Source organism: Ranitomeya imitator, chromosome 4 (genome assembly GCF_032444005.1).
Source record: "Ranitomeya imitator isolate aRanImi1 chromosome 4, aRanImi1.pri, whole genome shotgun sequence".
NCBI classification, from domain to species: domain Eukaryota; kingdom Metazoa; phylum Chordata; class Amphibia; order Anura; family Dendrobatidae; genus Ranitomeya; species Ranitomeya imitator.
In genome coordinates, this window is record NC_091285.1 from 424684374 (window position 1) to 424702504 (window position 18131).

The 18131-nt window shown below is 42.7% G+C and overlaps 1 protein-coding gene across 2 annotated transcripts in view; it reads left to right on the forward strand.

Moving 5' to 3' along the window:
- LOC138676307 (death-associated protein kinase 1-like) overlaps window positions 1–18131 on the forward strand; it is a 142517-nt gene that overhangs the window by 69851 nt on the left and 54535 nt on the right. For both annotated transcript variants that reach the window (XM_069765479.1, XM_069765480.1), the window contains exons 9-10: window positions 9173–9376; window positions 14035–14128. In XM_069765479.1, coding sequence (XP_069621580.1) covers window positions 9173–9376; window positions 14035–14128 — 298 coding nt within the window. The remainder of the gene's footprint in view (window positions 1–9172; window positions 9377–14034; window positions 14129–18131) is intronic.

Genomic DNA, 18131 nt, shown 5'->3' on the forward strand with positions numbered 1-18131 from the left:
TGGTAACCAGGGTAAACATCGGGTTACTAAGCGCAGGGCCACGCTTAGTAACCCGATGTTTACCCTGGTTGCCAGCGTAAACGTTAAAAAAACAAACACTACATACTTACCTTCAGCTGTCTGTCCCCGACGCTGTGCTTCTCTGCACTCCTCCTGCATCCTGTGTCAGCGCCGGCCAGCCGGAAAGCACAGCGGTGACGTAACCGCTCTGCTTTCCGGCTGACCGGCGCTGACCGTGCAGAGGAAAGCAGAGCGCCGGAGGACAGACAGCTGAAGGTAAGTATGTAGTGTTTGTTTTTTAACGTTTACGCTGGTAACCAGGGTAAACATCGGGTTACTAAGCGCGGCCCTCCAGCGACCAAACAGCGACGCTGCAGCGATCGACATCGTTGTCGGTATCGCTGCAGCGTCGCTTAGTGTGACGGTACCCTTAGGGACGGTGAATGCAATGGCCACTTGTTACCAGTCTATAGTTTGTAAACAGAAATACTTTCTAAATGATATATATGTGTCTTATAAAGGTAGGAATTCTACATACAAACATGGGATTGTAACTGAACAGGATTAAACAGGCATCACTAACCATAACTCTTATGCTGGTATTTATCAGGTGGATCTATCATCTCTCACTCTCACTATGCTGTAGCCTGTCAGCTCTATCTCTTCTATGTGTAGCTACTGTCTGCTTGATTTCTCATCTTTTACTGGTATCTGTCAGCTTCATCTCTCCTCTGTAAAAACTCATTCAAGAATACAGAGAGGAAGTACTTCCATTTGAGGCTGGAAACACACTAGCGATTTAAGAATCGGTCTGATTTTGATGCAGGAGAGTCGGACAAGTGCAATGCAATTGTCATGCGAGTGTCATGCATTTTTTGTGTGAGTACAATCCGATTTTTCACACCTAGCATCCGATTTCCATCCGAATGCAGTGTGATTGCTATCCGACTGCAATGCAATTTTAACATGAGCTTCTACATAGAGCAATTCTCTAACTCATTTACACATCATTTTAAAAATAAATATCTATCTATCTATATATATATATACTTACGCACGCACACACACACACACACACACACACACACACACACACACACACACACACACACACACACACACACACACACACACACACACACTATACTAGATAGATTAAAAGCAGGCAAATGATCTGCCGTGTACAATATAGAATAGAATAGGTTAGAAGATAATAGATAGAATAGATATATACACATAGAATAGGTGTATATATATATATATATATATATATATATATATATATATATATATATACAGTGCCTACAAGTAGTATTCAACCCCCTGCAGATTTAGCAGGTTTAATAAGATGCAAATAAGTTAGAGCCTTCAAACTTCAAACAAGAGCAGGATTTATTAACAGATGCATAAATCTTACAAACCAAAAAGTTTTGTTGCTCAGTTAAATTTTTATAAATTTTAAACATAAAAGTGTGGGTCAATTATTAATCAACCCCTAGGTTTAATATTTTGTGGAATAACCTTTGTTTGCAATTACAGCTAATAATCTTCTTTTATAAGACCTGATCAGGCCGGCACAGGTCTCTGGAGTTATCTTTCAAAAACCTGACCTGCACATCCAAACATAGACTAAGTATGAACAGGTGCTGAACCTAGAGTCGCCAACTCGTATATAGTTAAATAAATAAGGCAGCACACTGCAGCGCTAGAACATACAAACTTGAAATATGAAATTTGAACTGCATTACTGCACTAGAAATATGAAAAATGAGAGCGTTTAGCGCATAAAAATGGCCAATTTTATGTGTACCTGGTAGCCACTCCACGGCATCTCTCTTATACCAGGTCCTACGCCTGCCTTACCTCGCTGAGAATAAACGTCTCCATCTGAATGGGTACAGGTCCAATACCCCTCCATAGAGAGAGAGAATTTTAGTCTAGGAAGAGGTTTCACATGTACCCATTCAGATGGAGACGTTTATTCTCAGCGAGGTAAGGCAGGCGTAGGACCTGGTATAAGAGAGATGCCGTGGAGTGGCTACCAGGTACACATAAAATTGGCCATTTTTATGCGCTAAACGCTCTCATTTTTCATATTTCTAGTGCAGTAATGCAGTTCAAATTTCGTATTTCAAGTTTGTATGTTCTAGCGCTGCAGTGTGCTGCCTTATTTATTTAATTATCTGGAGTTATCTTGGCCCACTCCTCCATGCAGATCTTCTCCAAGTTATCTAGGTTCTTTGGATGTCTCATGTGGACTTTAATCTTGAGCTCCTTCCACAAGTTTTCAATTGGGTTAAGGTCAGGAGACTAACTAGGCCACTGCAACACCTTGATTTTTTGCCTCTTGAACCAGGCCTTGGTTTTCTTGGCTGTGTGCTTTGGGTCGTTGTCTTGTTGGAAGATGAAATGACGACCCATCTTAAGATCCTTGATGGAGGAGCGGAGGTTCTTGGCCAAAATCTCCAGGTAGGCCGTGCTATCCATCTTCCCATGGATGCGGACCAGATGGCCAGGCCCCTTGGCTGAGAAACAGCCCCACAGCATGATGCTGCCACCACCATGCTTGACTGTAGGGATGGTATTCTTGGGGTCCTATGCAGTGCCATCCAGTCTCCAAACGTCACGTGTGTGGTTGGCACCAAAGATCTCAATCTTGGTCTCATCAGACCAGAGAACCTTGAACCAGTCAGTCTCAGAGTCCTCCAAGTGATCATGAGCAAACTGTAGACGAGCCTTGACATGACGTTTTGAAAGTAAAGGTACCTTATGGGCTCGTCTGGAACAGAGACCATTGCGGTGGAGTACGTTACTTATGGTATTGACTGAAACCAATGTCCCCACTGCCATGAGATCTTCCCGGAGCTCCTTCCTTGTTGTCCTTGGGTTAGCTTTGACTCTTCGGACAAGCCTGGCCTCGGCACGGGAGGAAACTTTCAAAGGCTGTCCAGGCCGTGGAAGGCTAACAGTAGTTCCACAAGCCTTCCACTTCCGGATGATGCTCCCAACAGTGGAGACAGGTAGGCCCAACTCCTTGGAAAGGGTTTTGTACCCCTTGCCAGCCTTGTGACCCTCCACGATCTTGTCTCTGATGGCCTTGGAATGCTCCTTTGTCTTTTCCATGCTGACCATGTATGAGTGCTGTTCACAAGTTTGGGGAGGGTCTAAAATAGTCAGAAAAGGCTGGAAAAAGAGATAATTAATCCAAACATGTGAAGCTCATTGTTCTTTGTGCCTGAACTTCTTCTTAATACTTTAGGGGAACCAAACAGAATTCTGGTGGGTTGAGGGGTTGAATAATAAATGACCCTGTGAAAAGACTTTTCACAATTTTTTTAAAAAAATAAACAAAGAAATAACATTCTTTTTTGCTGCAGTGCATTTCACACTTCCAGGCTGATCTACAGTCCAAATGTCACAATGCCAAGTTAATTCCAAATGTGTAAACCTGCTAAATCTGCAGGGGGTTGAATACTAATTGTAGGCACTGTATATATACAGTACAGAGCAAAAGTTTGGACACACCTTCTCATTTAATATTTTTCTGTATTTTCATGACTGCTTGAGAGAGGTCCACATCTTGGACTGAAACGTCGCACATGGGCCAATAAATTATACATAATCTTTCTATTGGAGCGCTGCCTTCATTTTTCTGGATAATAGCATGAGGTTTGGTACATACCTGGAAGGATTTTTTGCACCCTTTGTTTTCTTTTGGTGCTGCTTTTTGTTATATATATATATATATATATATATATACACACACACACATATATGTCAGTGACACACACACATATATATATATATATATATATATATATATATATATCTTTATATTTCATAGACAGATAGAAGAATAGCTGTTAATTCATTTGTCGGCTTCTGTAATATCAATGCAGAAGCCGACAGGATAATAGACATGGATTACATGCAGAATAGTTAGATATATAGATATCAGTGACCAATACATAGTATAGTGTGTGCAAATTAGGGGACATGTATGTATTTAATAAAAGAGTCTTTTCTGGGAATCTTCTGCGCCAGACAGGGAAAGCCAGCAGCTGAGGGACCGATGTTTGTAGCCTAGGAAGGGGTTAATACCCATGGATCTTCCCAGGCTATGAATCTCAGCCTGCAGCTGTATATTTAGCCTTTACTGGCTATTAAAATAGGGGGACCCCCCAAAATGACGTGGGGTCCCCCTATAATTAATATCCAGAAAATGCAATGAAGACAACTGTGGGCTGAAATTCATAGCCTAGGAAGGGACCATGGCTATTGCGTCCCCCTGGCTGCAAACACCAGCACTCAGCTGCCCCATTCCGGCACTTAGCCTCTCTCTTCCCTCTGCCATGTATCAGTAGCATATGGGGTAATAGGGGGTTAATGTCACCTTTATATTGTAAGGTAACATTAAGCCGGCTTAGTAATGGAGAGGTGTCAATAAGACACCTATCCATTACTAATCCTATAGTTGTTAATGGGTTAAAAAAAAGACACAGCCAGAAAAAAGTATTTTAATGAAATAAAACACTAAACACAGTTTGACCATTTTATTGTTATTGGTAATCCATGCAAAGCCCTCGATCTCCTGTAAAAAATTAAAAAACAATAATATACCCATTCCTGTCCGGCGTTCAGTCAGTCTCACGCCATAATCCATATCTGGGGTATATACAGTTTACAACTGGAAGCGGTGCTAATGCTACCGGCCTGGCTGTAAACTACAGGGGAATGAATGAAAAGCTGGGAGCGGAGCTTCAGTGACTAGCGGTGACATCACTGAAGCTGTGCTCCCTCACAGCCTGAACTCAGATGTACTCTTGAACGTGGGTAAATTAGCTGGCGATTTTTTTTATTGCACCCATTGACTTCTATTGCGGGATGCGATCCATTTTCTGATTACATTCGTAGCATGCTGCGATTTTTTTCCAGCACGATCATGATCCGATCCGAGCTGGAAAAAAAACGCAGATGAGCACACCATCATAGATTAACATTGGTTCAAATTCAATCCAATTTTTTATCGGATTGAATTCATCCAATTTCATTGCAAATGGGCAAGAACCCTTATGCTGGGATCAGGAGCAAGGAATACAGTCATGGCCAAAAGTATTCACACCCCTGCAATTCTGTCAGATAATACTCAGTTTCTTCCTGAAAATGATTGCACACACAAATTCTTTGGTATTATTATCTTCATTTAATTTGTCTTAAATGAAAAAACACAAAAGAGAATGAAACAAAAAGCAAAACATTGATCATTTCACACAAAACTCCAAAAATGGGCCAGACAAAAGTATTGGCACCTTCAGCCTAATACTTGGTTGCACAACCATTAGCCAAAATAACTGCGACCAACCACTTCCGGTAACCATCAATGAGTTTCTTACAATGCTCTGCTGGAATTTTAGTCCATTCTTCTTTGGCAAACTGCTCCAGGTCCCTGATATTTGAAGGGTGCCTTCTCCAAACTGACATTTTTAGATCTCTCCAAAGGTGTTCTATGGAATTCAGGTCTGGACTCATTGCTGGCCACCTTAGAAGTCTCCAGTGCTTTCTCTCAAACCATTTTCTAGTGCTTTTTGAAGTATGTTTTGGGTCATTATCCTGCTGGAAGACCCATGACCTCTGAGGGAGACCCAGCTTTCTCACACTGGGCCCTACATTATGCTGCAAAATTTGTTGGTAGTCTTCAAACTTCTGGTGCCACCACCTAAACACTTTCTTTTCTTGACTGTATCTTTTTTATACCTCCTCACCTCTTTGTTATTACCATTAGTCTTCCTGGGTCTCCTACCATACAGTCCCTTTTCATTCAGATGCCGACAGATAGTACAGGTTGACACTGTTGTACCCTCGGACTGCAGGGCAGCTTGAACTTGTTTGGACGTTAGTCGAGGTTCTTTATCCAACATCCGCACAATCTTGCGTTGAAATCTCTTGTCAATTTTTCTTTTCCGTCCACATCTAGGGAGGTTAGCCACAGTGCCATGGGCTTTAAACTTCTTGATGACACTGCGCATGGTAGACACAGGAACATTCAGGTCTTTGGAGATGGACTTGTAGCCTTGAGATTGCTCATGCTTCCTCACAATTTGGTTTCTCAAGTCCTCAGACAGTTCTTTGGTCTTCTTTCTTTTCTCCATGCTCAATGTGGTACACACAAGGACACAGGACAGAGGTTGAGTCAACTTTAATCCATGTCAACTGGCTCCAAGTGTGATTCAGTTATTGCCAACACCTGTTAGGTGCCACAGGTAAGTTACAGGTGCTGTTAATTACACAAATTAGAGAAGCATCACATGATTTTTCGAATGGTGCTAATACTTTTGTCCACCCCCTTTTTTATGTTTGGTGTGGAATTATATCCAATTTGGCTTTAGGACAATTCTTTTTGTGTTTTTTCATTTAAGACAAATTAAATGAAGATAATAATACGAATTCAGCAGGAAAAAAGAAAGAAACCAGAACGTATCGTTCCTAATCACGTCTGACCACTTTTAACTAACAACCCAGCATAGCCAGCCACTAGACTCTAAAACTTAACATTTAATATGTATACCTCTAAAATTATGTGTACTTTAAAAACAATTTGGTGCTCATGTTTAACCGTGCACTAGACAAGAAAAATGGCATGATCTCACCCAATTGCTGTCTCTCTTCTTGTTATAGATTCTTGTGCTTATTGAGAGCACGGCGTGGGACGGAGACCAATAAACCTTTTCCAATGGGGGGGAGAAAAAAGATATAGGTAGGGGGGGAAGGGTTTGAAGCTATCTTCCCTGTCGTGCCCCGTGTATAAGACTCCCAGGGAAGAGAAAGAGGACATATCATCCAGGGTGGTTATACTAACTAAAGGGCTTCACTAAGTGCCCCTTCACATTAAGCGACGCTGCAGCGATACCGACAACGATCCGGATCGCTGCAGCGTCGCTGTTTGGTCGCTGGAGAGCTGTCACACAGACCGCTCTCCAGCGACCAACGATGCCGGTAACGAGGGTAAACATCGGGTAACTAAGCGCAGGGCCGCGCTTAGTAACCCGATGTTTACCCTGGTTACCTTCCTAAAAGTAAAAAAAACAAACACTACATACTTACCTAACGCTGTCTGTCCTCCAGCGCTGTGCTCTGCACTCCTCCTGTACTGGCTGTGTGAGCACAGCGGCCGGAAAGCAGAGCGGTGACGTCACCGCTCTGCTTTCCGGCTGACTGACGCTCACGGCCAGAGCAGGAGGAGAGCAGAGCACAGCGCTGGAGGACAGACGGCGTTAGGTAAGTATGTAGTGTTTGTTTTTTTTACTTTTAGGAAGGTAACCAGGGTAAACATCGGGTTACTAAGCGCGGCCCTGCGCTTAGTTACCCGATGTTTACCCTGGTTACCAGTGAAGACATCGCTGGATCGGTGTCACACACGCCGATCCAGCGATGTCCACGGGAGATCCAGCGACAAAATAAAGTTCTGGACTTTATTCAGCGACCAACGATCTCCCAGCAGGGGCCTGATCGTTGGTCGCTGTCACACATAACGATTTTATTAACGATATCGTTGCTACGTCACAAAAAGCAACGATATCGTTAACAATATCGTTATGTGTGAAGGTACCTTAAGTAGGCTCAAACTTGGGGACTGCCCTTGTTAGGGCGGGAGTCTTATACACGGGGCACGACAGGGAAGATAGCTTCAAACCCTTCCCCCCCTACCTATATCTTTTTTCTCCCCCCCCATTGGAAAAGGTTTATTGGTCTCCGTCCCACGCCGTGCTCTCAATAAGCACAAGAATCTATAACAAGAAGAGAGACAGCAATTGGGTGAGATCATGCCATTTTTCTTGTCTAGTGCACGGTTAAACATGAGCACCAAATTGTTTTTAAAGTACACATAATTTTAGAGGTATACATATTAAATGTTAAGTTTTAGAGTCTAGTGGCTGGCTATGCTGGGTTGGAAGATAATAATACCAAATAATTTGTGTTTGCAATCATCTTCAGGAAGAAAATGAGTATTATCTGACAGAATTGCAGGGGTGTCAATACTTTTGGCCATGACTGTATGTATGATGTATAGTGCAGGTGGACCTCCCAGTCTAAGTAAATGCCCACTGGAGAGTGGATATATTATAACAGTACCTTCATTTTTATTAAAAAGATATGTTGTATTTTATGATTCTGTTATTTCTTTGTTTCATTCATGCTAGGTGATTTCTGACACAGCCTCATTACTCACAGTATTAAAGGGGTTATCCCACAAATACAAGCTATTACCTTTACACATGATAGGTTAGGTGATAATTGTCTGGTAACTGGGGGATCCACCACTGGACCGCCACTGATCATCAGAACAGTGGTCCAAAGTAGACTAAGATAACTGGTCTAGGTCCATTTTTTTTTTTTTGCAATCAGTGGGTCCAATCCAACACATAAGTAATACTTTGTAATTGTGGGTCAAACATTTTAAAGGGAACCTGTCACCCCCAAAATCGACGGTGAGCTAAGCCCACCAGCATCAGGGGCTTATCTACAGCATTCTGGAATGCTGTAGATCAGCCCCTGATGTATCCTAAAAGATGAGAAAAAGAGGTTAGATTATACTCATCCAGGGGCGGTCCCGGTACAATGGACATCGCGGTCCCGTCCGGCACCTCCTATCTTCATCAGATGACGTCCTCTTCTTGTCTTCACGCTGAGGCTCCGGCGCAGGCGTACTTTGTCTGCTATTTTGAGGGCAGAGCAAAGTACTGCAGTGCGCAGGCGCCGGGAAAGGTCAGAGAGGCTCGGCGCCTGCGCACTGCAGTACTTTGCTCTGCCCTCAATAGGGCAGACAAAGTGCGCCGGAGCTGCAGCGTGAAGTCAAGAAGAGGACGTCATCTGATGAAGATAGGAGGCGCCGGACCGGATCGCGACACCGACCGGACCGGGACCGCCCCTGGGTGAGTATAATCTAACCTTTTCTTTTAGTATAATCTAACTTTTTCTCATCTTTTAGGATACATCGGGGGCTTATCTACAGCATTCCAGAATGCTGTAGATAAGCCCCTGATGCTGGTGGGCTTAGCTCACCTTCGATTTTGGGGGTGACACGTTCCCTTTAAGGAAATAAAGTACTTTTTAACCTTGCTTTGAAAAATGTTTAAGTCTGAATTGATTGAAATTATCACTTTATTTTTTTCAGGAACAGCAAAATCTGTTTCTAAAGCAACAATGTCAGAATATACCACAAAATGCCACTTTGCCACACAACTCCAGGCCTGATGAATCATCTGATAATATTCCCATTATGGATGTTGGAAGTTGGAAGCCTGGTAAGAAGGTTAGGCTCTTCATATGTGGCCACAGTGGAGTAGGAAAAACTACCTTCGCCAACACACTGAAAGAGGTACTGATGTTTTTTCTTAACTTGTCATTAAAGAGGAATTCCCATTTTATATCAGAATTATCTGGTATGTTTGGGCCCCACTTCTGAGAACCTCACCTATTGGAAAAATTGGTTCTGATGCCACCCCACCATAACACCTTCTCCTTTTGCTGCCTGTTCTGGTTAGTGAAGGGTTCTCATGCAACCACTTAAGCACCTTCTTTTGCTGCCTGTTCTGGTTTGTGAAGGATTCTGGTGCCACCACCTAAACACTTTCTTTTCTTGACTGTATCTTTTTTATACCTCCTCACATCTTTGTTATTACCATTAGTCTTCCCTTAAAGGGCCACTGTCACCCCCCTCCAGCCGTTATAAACTAAAAGAGCCACCTTGTGCAGCAGTAATGCTGCATTCTAACAAGGTGGCTCTTTTAGTTTTTGGTGCATTGGACGTCAGACGGCCAGAGCTCACTGCGCCTACACCAGACAGTACTACACAGCGCAGGTGCCGGATTTCATGTGAAAACAGCACGGAGGGGGCGGCACCCGGCGCCCCTGAAGATTTGAGTGACGACAGTGTGGCGTTTCAAGCAGGGGGGTGAGGACCTGCCTCCCTGACTAAAGACAGGTATTTTGGACAAGATATAAAATGCTTTATTTTGGGAATAAATGCACCAAAAACTAAAAGAGCCACCTTGTTAGAATGCAGCATTACTGCTGCAGAATGTGGCTCTTTAAGTTTTTAACGGCTGGGGGGGTGACAGTGGCCCTTTAACTTGTGTACTTTAAATTGTGGCTGCAGGCAGCATGAAGAAGGACATTGATGCTGTAGAACAGGGATTTGAAACTGAAATACAAAGAGGGCCAAAATTAAAAACTTGGATAAAATTGTGGGCCAACCTTGATATTTATTAAAAAAAATGTCTATAATTGAGGAAGTTTTTCTTTATTATCTAATATAACGATGAACCTTTTCATATGGAAACAAACTTAAAGGGGTTGTCCCACGAATCAAGCACATTTTAATTAGTAAATCTTAAGAGACAGATCACATGACCGGAACATTGGATATTTTCTCATGGGCATGGGCTTAGATAGAAATCATGGTGCCAGGAGAAGTTCTAACACTCCCTCCAAAAAAAACAAACCTTGATATTCGGTGGAGTCACAGAAGAGCTTATTTCACAACTTTGCAGCCCTTACAAAGTAATTTTCCTTCTATTGAAACCGCTAGATTGCCCTTTCATTGCCTTCATAAAGTATGAAGCAAGTAAAAATTCCCCTCAAACGTAGAAGAATACCTCCACTACTGTATCCCCACCCACAACCCCTCAGGCAAAGTACGGTGACCCCAACACAGTAAGATGACCCAACTGTAATTCTCCGCCCAGCCCTCCACACAGTATAATGGGCTCCACATAGTCCCCCAAGCAGAATAATGACCCCACATAATTCTCCATACAGTATAATGAGCTCAACATAGTTCTTCATACAATATAATGGGCCCCATATAGATCTCCAACCAGTATAATGGGTCCCACATAGTCTTCCATACAGTATAATGGGCCCCACATAGTCTTCCATACAAAGTAATGGCCCCACATAGTTCTCCATGCACAATAATGACCCCACATAGTCTTCCATACAGCATAATTGGCTCCACATAGTTCCCCATGTAGTGTTATAGGCCAAACATATTCCTCCATACAGAACATTGACCCTACAGTCATGGCCAAAATTTTTGAGAATGACACCAAAATTATATTTTCACATGATCTGCTGCCCTCTGGTTTTTATTAGTGTTTGTCTGATGTTTATATCACATACAGAAATATAATTGCAATCATATTATGAGTACAGGGAGAACAAAAAGATTGAGTTCCAGCTCCTTAAAACAATCCGTTTATTAAATCCAAGCATAAAATCCAAATGTCCATAGTGTACAGACTCCCATCGGTAAGTGCCCAAGGTGACAGAGACTAACGGCAACGCGTTTCGATCAAGATGATCTTTATCAAAGCGCTCCCTGAAAATTAACTTGTACAAATGTACTTATATATTATCGGTTAAGCTGCCCAGACACCTGCGGTGATTACTGGTGAGCTGGCTACAAACTTTTCTATATATATTATGAGTACCAATAAGTTATATTGACAGTTAGAATGAGTTAATGCAGCAAGTCAATATTTGCAGTGTTGACCCTTCTTCTTCAAGACCTCTGCAATTCTCCCTGGCATGCTCTCAATCAACTTCTGGACCAAATCCTGACTGATAGCAGTCCATTCTTGCATAATCAATGCTTGCATTTTGCCAGAATTTGTTGGTTTTTGTTTGTCCACCCGTCTCTTGATGATTGACCACAAGTTCTCAATGGGATTAAGATCTGGGGAGTTTCCAGGCCATGGACCCAAAATCTCTATGTTTTGTTCCATGAGCCATTTAGTTATCACCTTTGCTTTATGGCAAGGTGCTCCATCATGCTGGAAAAGGCAGTGTTGGGCGCCAAACTGCTCTTGGACGGTTGGGAGAAGTTGCTCTTGGAGGACATTCTGGTACCATTCTTTATTCATGGCTGTGTTTTTAGGCAAGACTGTGAGTGAGCCGATTCCCTTTGGATGAGAATGGTTTCAGGATGCTTTACAGTTGGCATGAGACAAAACTGGTGGTAGCGCTCACCTCTTCTTCTCCAAATTAGCTGTTTTCCAGATGTCCCAAACAATCGAAAAGGGGATTAATCAGAAAAAATGACTTTGCCCCAGTCCTCAGCAGTCCACTCCCTGTACCTTTTGCAGAATATCAGTCGGTCCCTGATGTTTTTTCTGGAGAGAAGTGGCTTCTTTGCTGCCCTCCTTGAAACCAGGCCTTGCTCAAAGAGTCTCCGCCTCACAGTGCGTGCAGAAGCACTCACACCAGCCTGCTGCCATTCCTGAGCAATCTCGGCACTGCTGGTAGTCCGATCCCGCAGCTGAAACAGTTTTAAGATACGGTCCTGGCGCTTGCTGGTCTTTCTTGGGGGCCCTGGAGCCTTTGACAACAATGGAAGCTCTCTCCTTGAAGTTCTTGATGATGCGATAGATTGTTGACTGAGGTGCAATCTTTGTAGCTGCGATACTCTTCCCTGTTAGGCCATTTTTGTGCAGTGCAATGTTGGCTGCACGTGTTTCTTTAGAGATAACCATGGTTAACTGAAGAGAAACAATGATACCAAGCACCAGCCTCCTTTTAAAGTGTCCAGTGATGTCATTCTTACTTAATCATGACTGATTGATCGCCAGCCCTGTCCTCATCAACACCCACACCTGTGTTAATGGATCAATCACTAAAACGATGTTAGCTGCTCCTTTTAAGGCAGGACGGCAATGATGATGAAATGTGTTTTGGGGGTTAAAGTTCATTTTCTGGGCAAATATTGACTTTGCAAGTACAGTAATTGCTGTTAAGCTGATCACTCTGACATTCAGGAGTATATGCAAATTGCCATTAGAAAAAATGAAGCAGTAGACTTTGGAAAAATTACTATTTGTCTCATTCTCAAATTTTTTGTCCATGACTGTACATAGTCCTCCATACAGTATAATGGACCCCACAATAAAAAATAAATACTCACCTCTCCTTATTCTACCTCTGCTCCTGTCATGGCAGCAAGCACTCTGAAGTGCTTCATTATTCGGCACAGCTGGTGCGAAATGGTGACGTCATTGTGCAGACTGCGCTGAGGCGTCAGACACAGAGGGAGGATGATGGAGGAGGGAACATCAGCTAATGCTACCTCTTCCATCATTGCTTTGATCTATATTGGCATCCAGGATGTCAATACAGTTGAAAGTGCGATGCCAGCCCGGGGAGGGGGAGAAGGTGTTGGTGTCGCGGGCCAACTATAATCACCGTGCTGGCCAGAGTTTCCCCCCAGACCAAAGCTTCTCATGTATGCTGTAGAGCAAGAGCAACAAAATCTTCGTTATATGGTATCAAAGTGGCGCTGTGTCGCTGAGGGTTTGCGAAAGCCTCACCATGACATGGTGTGAAGGAGAGATTATATGTATTGGCTGGCAAATAAATTGGTTGTCAACTTGATAGTAGAGAGAAGACAGGGCAAGCAGGGGGAAGGACTAAGTTGGGAGGGCTGGCAGCCATAGCCTCAGCCTGGGGTTTCACCAGAACCCTGAAACAAAGTTCCAATGTACTGACCAAACTGTTGGAAAAATTGCTGTCTCGATTAACCACAGATTTGGTTACTAATAGTGAAGCCATGATACATCCAGAGACTAAAGCCATAGCTCTTACCTCTACAAATTCTGTGCAATAGACACAACCACTCGAGGTTTCTGCATGGTCCATATCACCCACACTTGCTTTTTCATTGCTTTGTCATTCCCAAAATCTGTTCCAGTCTATTCCAGAATAAATGGGTAGACAGTAAAAGAGAATCATCCCTAACGTGTCATTCACTGTTTTTGAGCCACTGTTACATGGAAGTAATGGACCTAGCTGAGCAAACAGCAATAGACTTTTCATACATAGTCTTCCCTTTGAATGTTGGTCTCTACTCCTGTAATGTAAGATGAAAAAAAACACAGTAATAAAATGCGCTCACAAGATTACTCAACTTTTTGTAGATTAAATACAGACTATTTATGGGCCTTGAAAATTAATGTTTGTATTGTTCACTTTATTTATCAGGCTGGCCCTCTGGCCAGGCTGCAGTATTACATCACTGGTCCAACCGTTCCTTCTTCCACCAAAGGAGTGGCGTGTTCCGAAACTGGTTTGGAAGGTGAGCTATGTTTCAATTAATTTTTTCTCTTTTTTAGGTTATTTTTTTTTCTTCCCCTTCTTCTAAGAGCCATAACTTTATTATATTCCTGTTAATATAGGCGTATGAGAACAACTTTTTCTTATGTCGCCATTATGCGAGACCTGTAACGTTTTCAATATTTGGGATATGTTGCTATGTGATGGCTTATTTTTTTTGCGCCCTGAGCTGACATTTTTACTGATATCATTTTGGGGTACATATGATGTTTTGATTGCCTTTTATTGCATTTGATTGCAATGTTGCGGCGGCCAAAGAAAGTAATTCTGGCATTTTTTATACTTTTTCTTATTATGCTGTTTACTGATCGGATTAATTTGTTTTATCTTTTGATAGATCAGACTTTTCCGAATGCAGCGATACCAAATATGTGTATTTTTTTTAATTATTTTATTTTCAATGAGGCAATGGGGGGTGATTTGAACTTGTATTCTTTTTTAATTTTTTCATATTTTTTTAAACTTTTTTTTACTTTTTACTGTATTTAATACTTGAAGCTGCGATCGTCTGATCGCTTGTGCTATGTATAGAGAAAATCACGATCTCCTATGAATGTCAGCATCGGGCTGTCTTTCACAGGAGGATTGTAATGACAGACACCCCATCTGTCATGACAACTCTTCGGCACTGACATGATCGCGAGCACTGATGGGAGCACGGAACAACGCAGTCCCGCGTGTTTAATGCCACTGTCAGAGATTTACAGCGGAATTTAACAGGTGAACAGCTGCTCCACCCACAGCTGTTAGAGGCACTTGATGGCTGATTAAATCAGCCGTTATGTGCAGGGAAAGTTGCGGGCTTCGCTTGCGAGCCCGCATCAAAGTCAGGAGTCAGCATATGACATACCAATAGGCCATATGTTGGTAAGGGGTTAATAAGTAACCAAGTAGTTGTTGTTATTAAATGGAATCTGTGAGCAAGCTTTAAGCATGTAATCTGGCAGCAGCATGATTTAAGGACAGAGACCCTGATTCCAGTGATGTATCACTTAGTTTTCTGGGCACAGCAGTTGTGATAGAAAGTTTTCTGTGCTGCAAATCAAACAGCTCGGAATGCTGAGCTCTTTATAATCCCGCCCCCCACACCACTAATTGGCAGTTTTGTGTGTACATTGTATATTAACTGAAACTGATGTGGTGGGGTGTGGTTGGACCAGGAGGAATGGGAAACCCTTGTCCTGTAGTGATGATCTCTTGCTATTAAGTTAATGATTTTATTGAAAGAGCAAAACACAGGTTAGGAAGTGACACATTGCTGAAATAAGGGTTTTTCCACCTAATAATAATAATTATTATCATCATTATTATTATTATTTCCACCTACTTCATGCTGAACTGTCAGTAAGCAGATTACCTTTAAGGGGAACCTGTCACTAGATTTATGCTGTTTGAACCACGGGCAGCATGAATCAGTTTAGTAAAAGAAGAGACAAAGTTCACATCAGCTCACCGATGCAGGCAGTGATCTACAAGGGGTGCGATGCACGGACAAATCTTTGCTCCAGATTCAGGGTAAGTAGACATAAAGAGAAAAAGATAAAAAGTCCAACTACCGCCAACATGTTTTTTTTTAGAAAAACAAGTAAAAAAATATTATTAAAAACATAATTTCTTTGAATGCTCTATAAACAAGAACAAACATAGCATTAGGCCTACGCATTTTGAGCGCTACCACACTCTTAGGCCTGTCCCACACGTCCAGATAATTCCGGTATCGGAGAAATCGGTACCGGAATTATCCGTGTCCGTGTGCTCACGTAGCACATCAGTGTGGCGCACGTGCGGCAGCCGTGTGCTGCCCGTGTGCCGAATGGGACCACACGGACCGTGCAGGAAATACTCACCGACACCCAGCTCCAGCGATGTCTCCTCTCAGCGCTGGCAGCAGGCCCTGTGTGAGCGGTCACATGGTCCCGCTCATTACAGTGAGGAATATGTGCACACAGCCTAAGGGTTAAAAGTTGACCAGCGATTTCTCATTTTTCAAATTTATAACACCATTTTTTTAAAGCGCCACCTCACATTTGAAGTGAATTTGAGGGGCCTATATGATAGAAAATACACAAAAATGACACCATTCTCTCAAAGTGCTCAAAACCACATTCAAGAAGTTTACTAATCCTTCAGGTGCTTCACAGGAATTTTTGGAATCTGGAAGGAAAAAATGAACATTTTACTTTTTTCACAAATGATTACTTTGGACCCAAGCTTTTTTATTTTCACAAGAGTATCAGGAGAAAATGAATCCCAAAATTTGTTGTGCAATTTCTTCTGAGTACGCCAATACCCCATATGTGGGGGGGAAAGCCACTGTTTGGGCGCATTGCAGGGCTCAGAAGGTAGGGAGCACCGTTCGTTTGACTTTTTAAACTCAAAATTGGTTGGAATCAGTGGCGGGCACCAAGTCCCTAACCCTAATCCAAACCCCAACCCTAACCATAACACTAACCCCAACATCACCCTAACCCCAACACCACAAATGTAACCCCAGCACCACAACCGTAACCCCAACACTATTATTTTTACCTAACTAAGGGGGAGACAAAGTGGGGTTTGATTTACTATTTTTTTCTTATTTTGATCACTGTGATAGGGTCTATCACAGTGATCAAAATAAGCCAATAAGTAAAATCTCCTATTGTCTGCCGGCCGGCAGATGACATGGAAGGCCAGGGGACGGAGCCGGAGGGTTCGGGGACTGCAGAGGTACCGGGGGGGGGGGGGGGGAGGCTCGGGGAACCCCATTTCTCTTCTCTCCACTGGTATGCTAGATCATATGATAGGAGAGGGAAATTAATGGAAAATCAGACTTTTTTTTTTTCCAGTCGCCAGTTGAATAACGGCGATCACAAGACAGGGGACGGTAAAATCTGACCCAAATCATGTTCTCTGGTAGCCGAGACCCCGGAAATTTTCGCTGGGGGGTGCTTTACCCTTATTTCTCATCGCCATTAAAAAGCGGTGCTGAGCAATAAGTACCGTTAACCGCCGCTGTTAAAAGGCGTATCGGCAGTCATTAACGGGTTAAATACAAGAGACCATTCTGAACCATCAAATGAGTATCCACCCAGAACTGATCGACAAACCAATATAATGCAGCCAACAACAGAATGAATTAGGAGTATACTGGACACGTCACCCTTTCAATACGATAAATCTGCAAACTACTTAGATCGCCATTATGTTTTTCCAAATAGTGACAAGATAATCCCGAGAGAGATTTTTGCTACTGTAATTAGTGCTGCCAGGATCTGTTTTAGATCCATTAATGTGCACAGAAATCCTGACCTTCAGTTTTCTTGTTGTGCAGCCAATGTATTGAAGGTTACATGTTGTGCACTTCTAAATGAATAAGGTAGAATTACAATGATACTCCATTTGCACATGATGTGAATTTTCTAGTTTTATTTATATGTTGACATTACCCACAACATGATATTCCACATTTGTAACACCCCTTGAGCGCTAACCATGATTCTTGGACTGTGTTCACATTGCAATAAATGCTAGGCAATAATCTCCCAGATAAAGATCTGGATTTTCTAGTAACAAATCTTCCTCCTTTGTCTAATGTATTGGATAACTTCTGATTAGTAATGAGCGAACGTGCTTGTGTGAGCAGGTATCAGGATACAGTAATGGTCGGAGGCAGAACAAGGGTTAACGGGGATTTAATGAAATCGCATTACTCCACGCAGTGAGAGGTTAAATGAGGGAGATAAGGATAATAAAATTGTGTCTGGTGGGTGTAGGTATAACAGGGGCAATGAAGGGTTGAAAAAAGGTACAAAGGTATCAAACTTATCAGTCCGGTGGTGTTGAGGATCAGTCTCTGTGAAGATAGCGGTTGCGTTCCGGCCTGAACGCTTGAAGAATCCAGTGTCGTCCTGATCTGAGATGGATCCTGGGTTCCGGTGTTGTCGGGGTCCTGGAATGTCCTTTTGTGGGTCCTGGTTCCACGA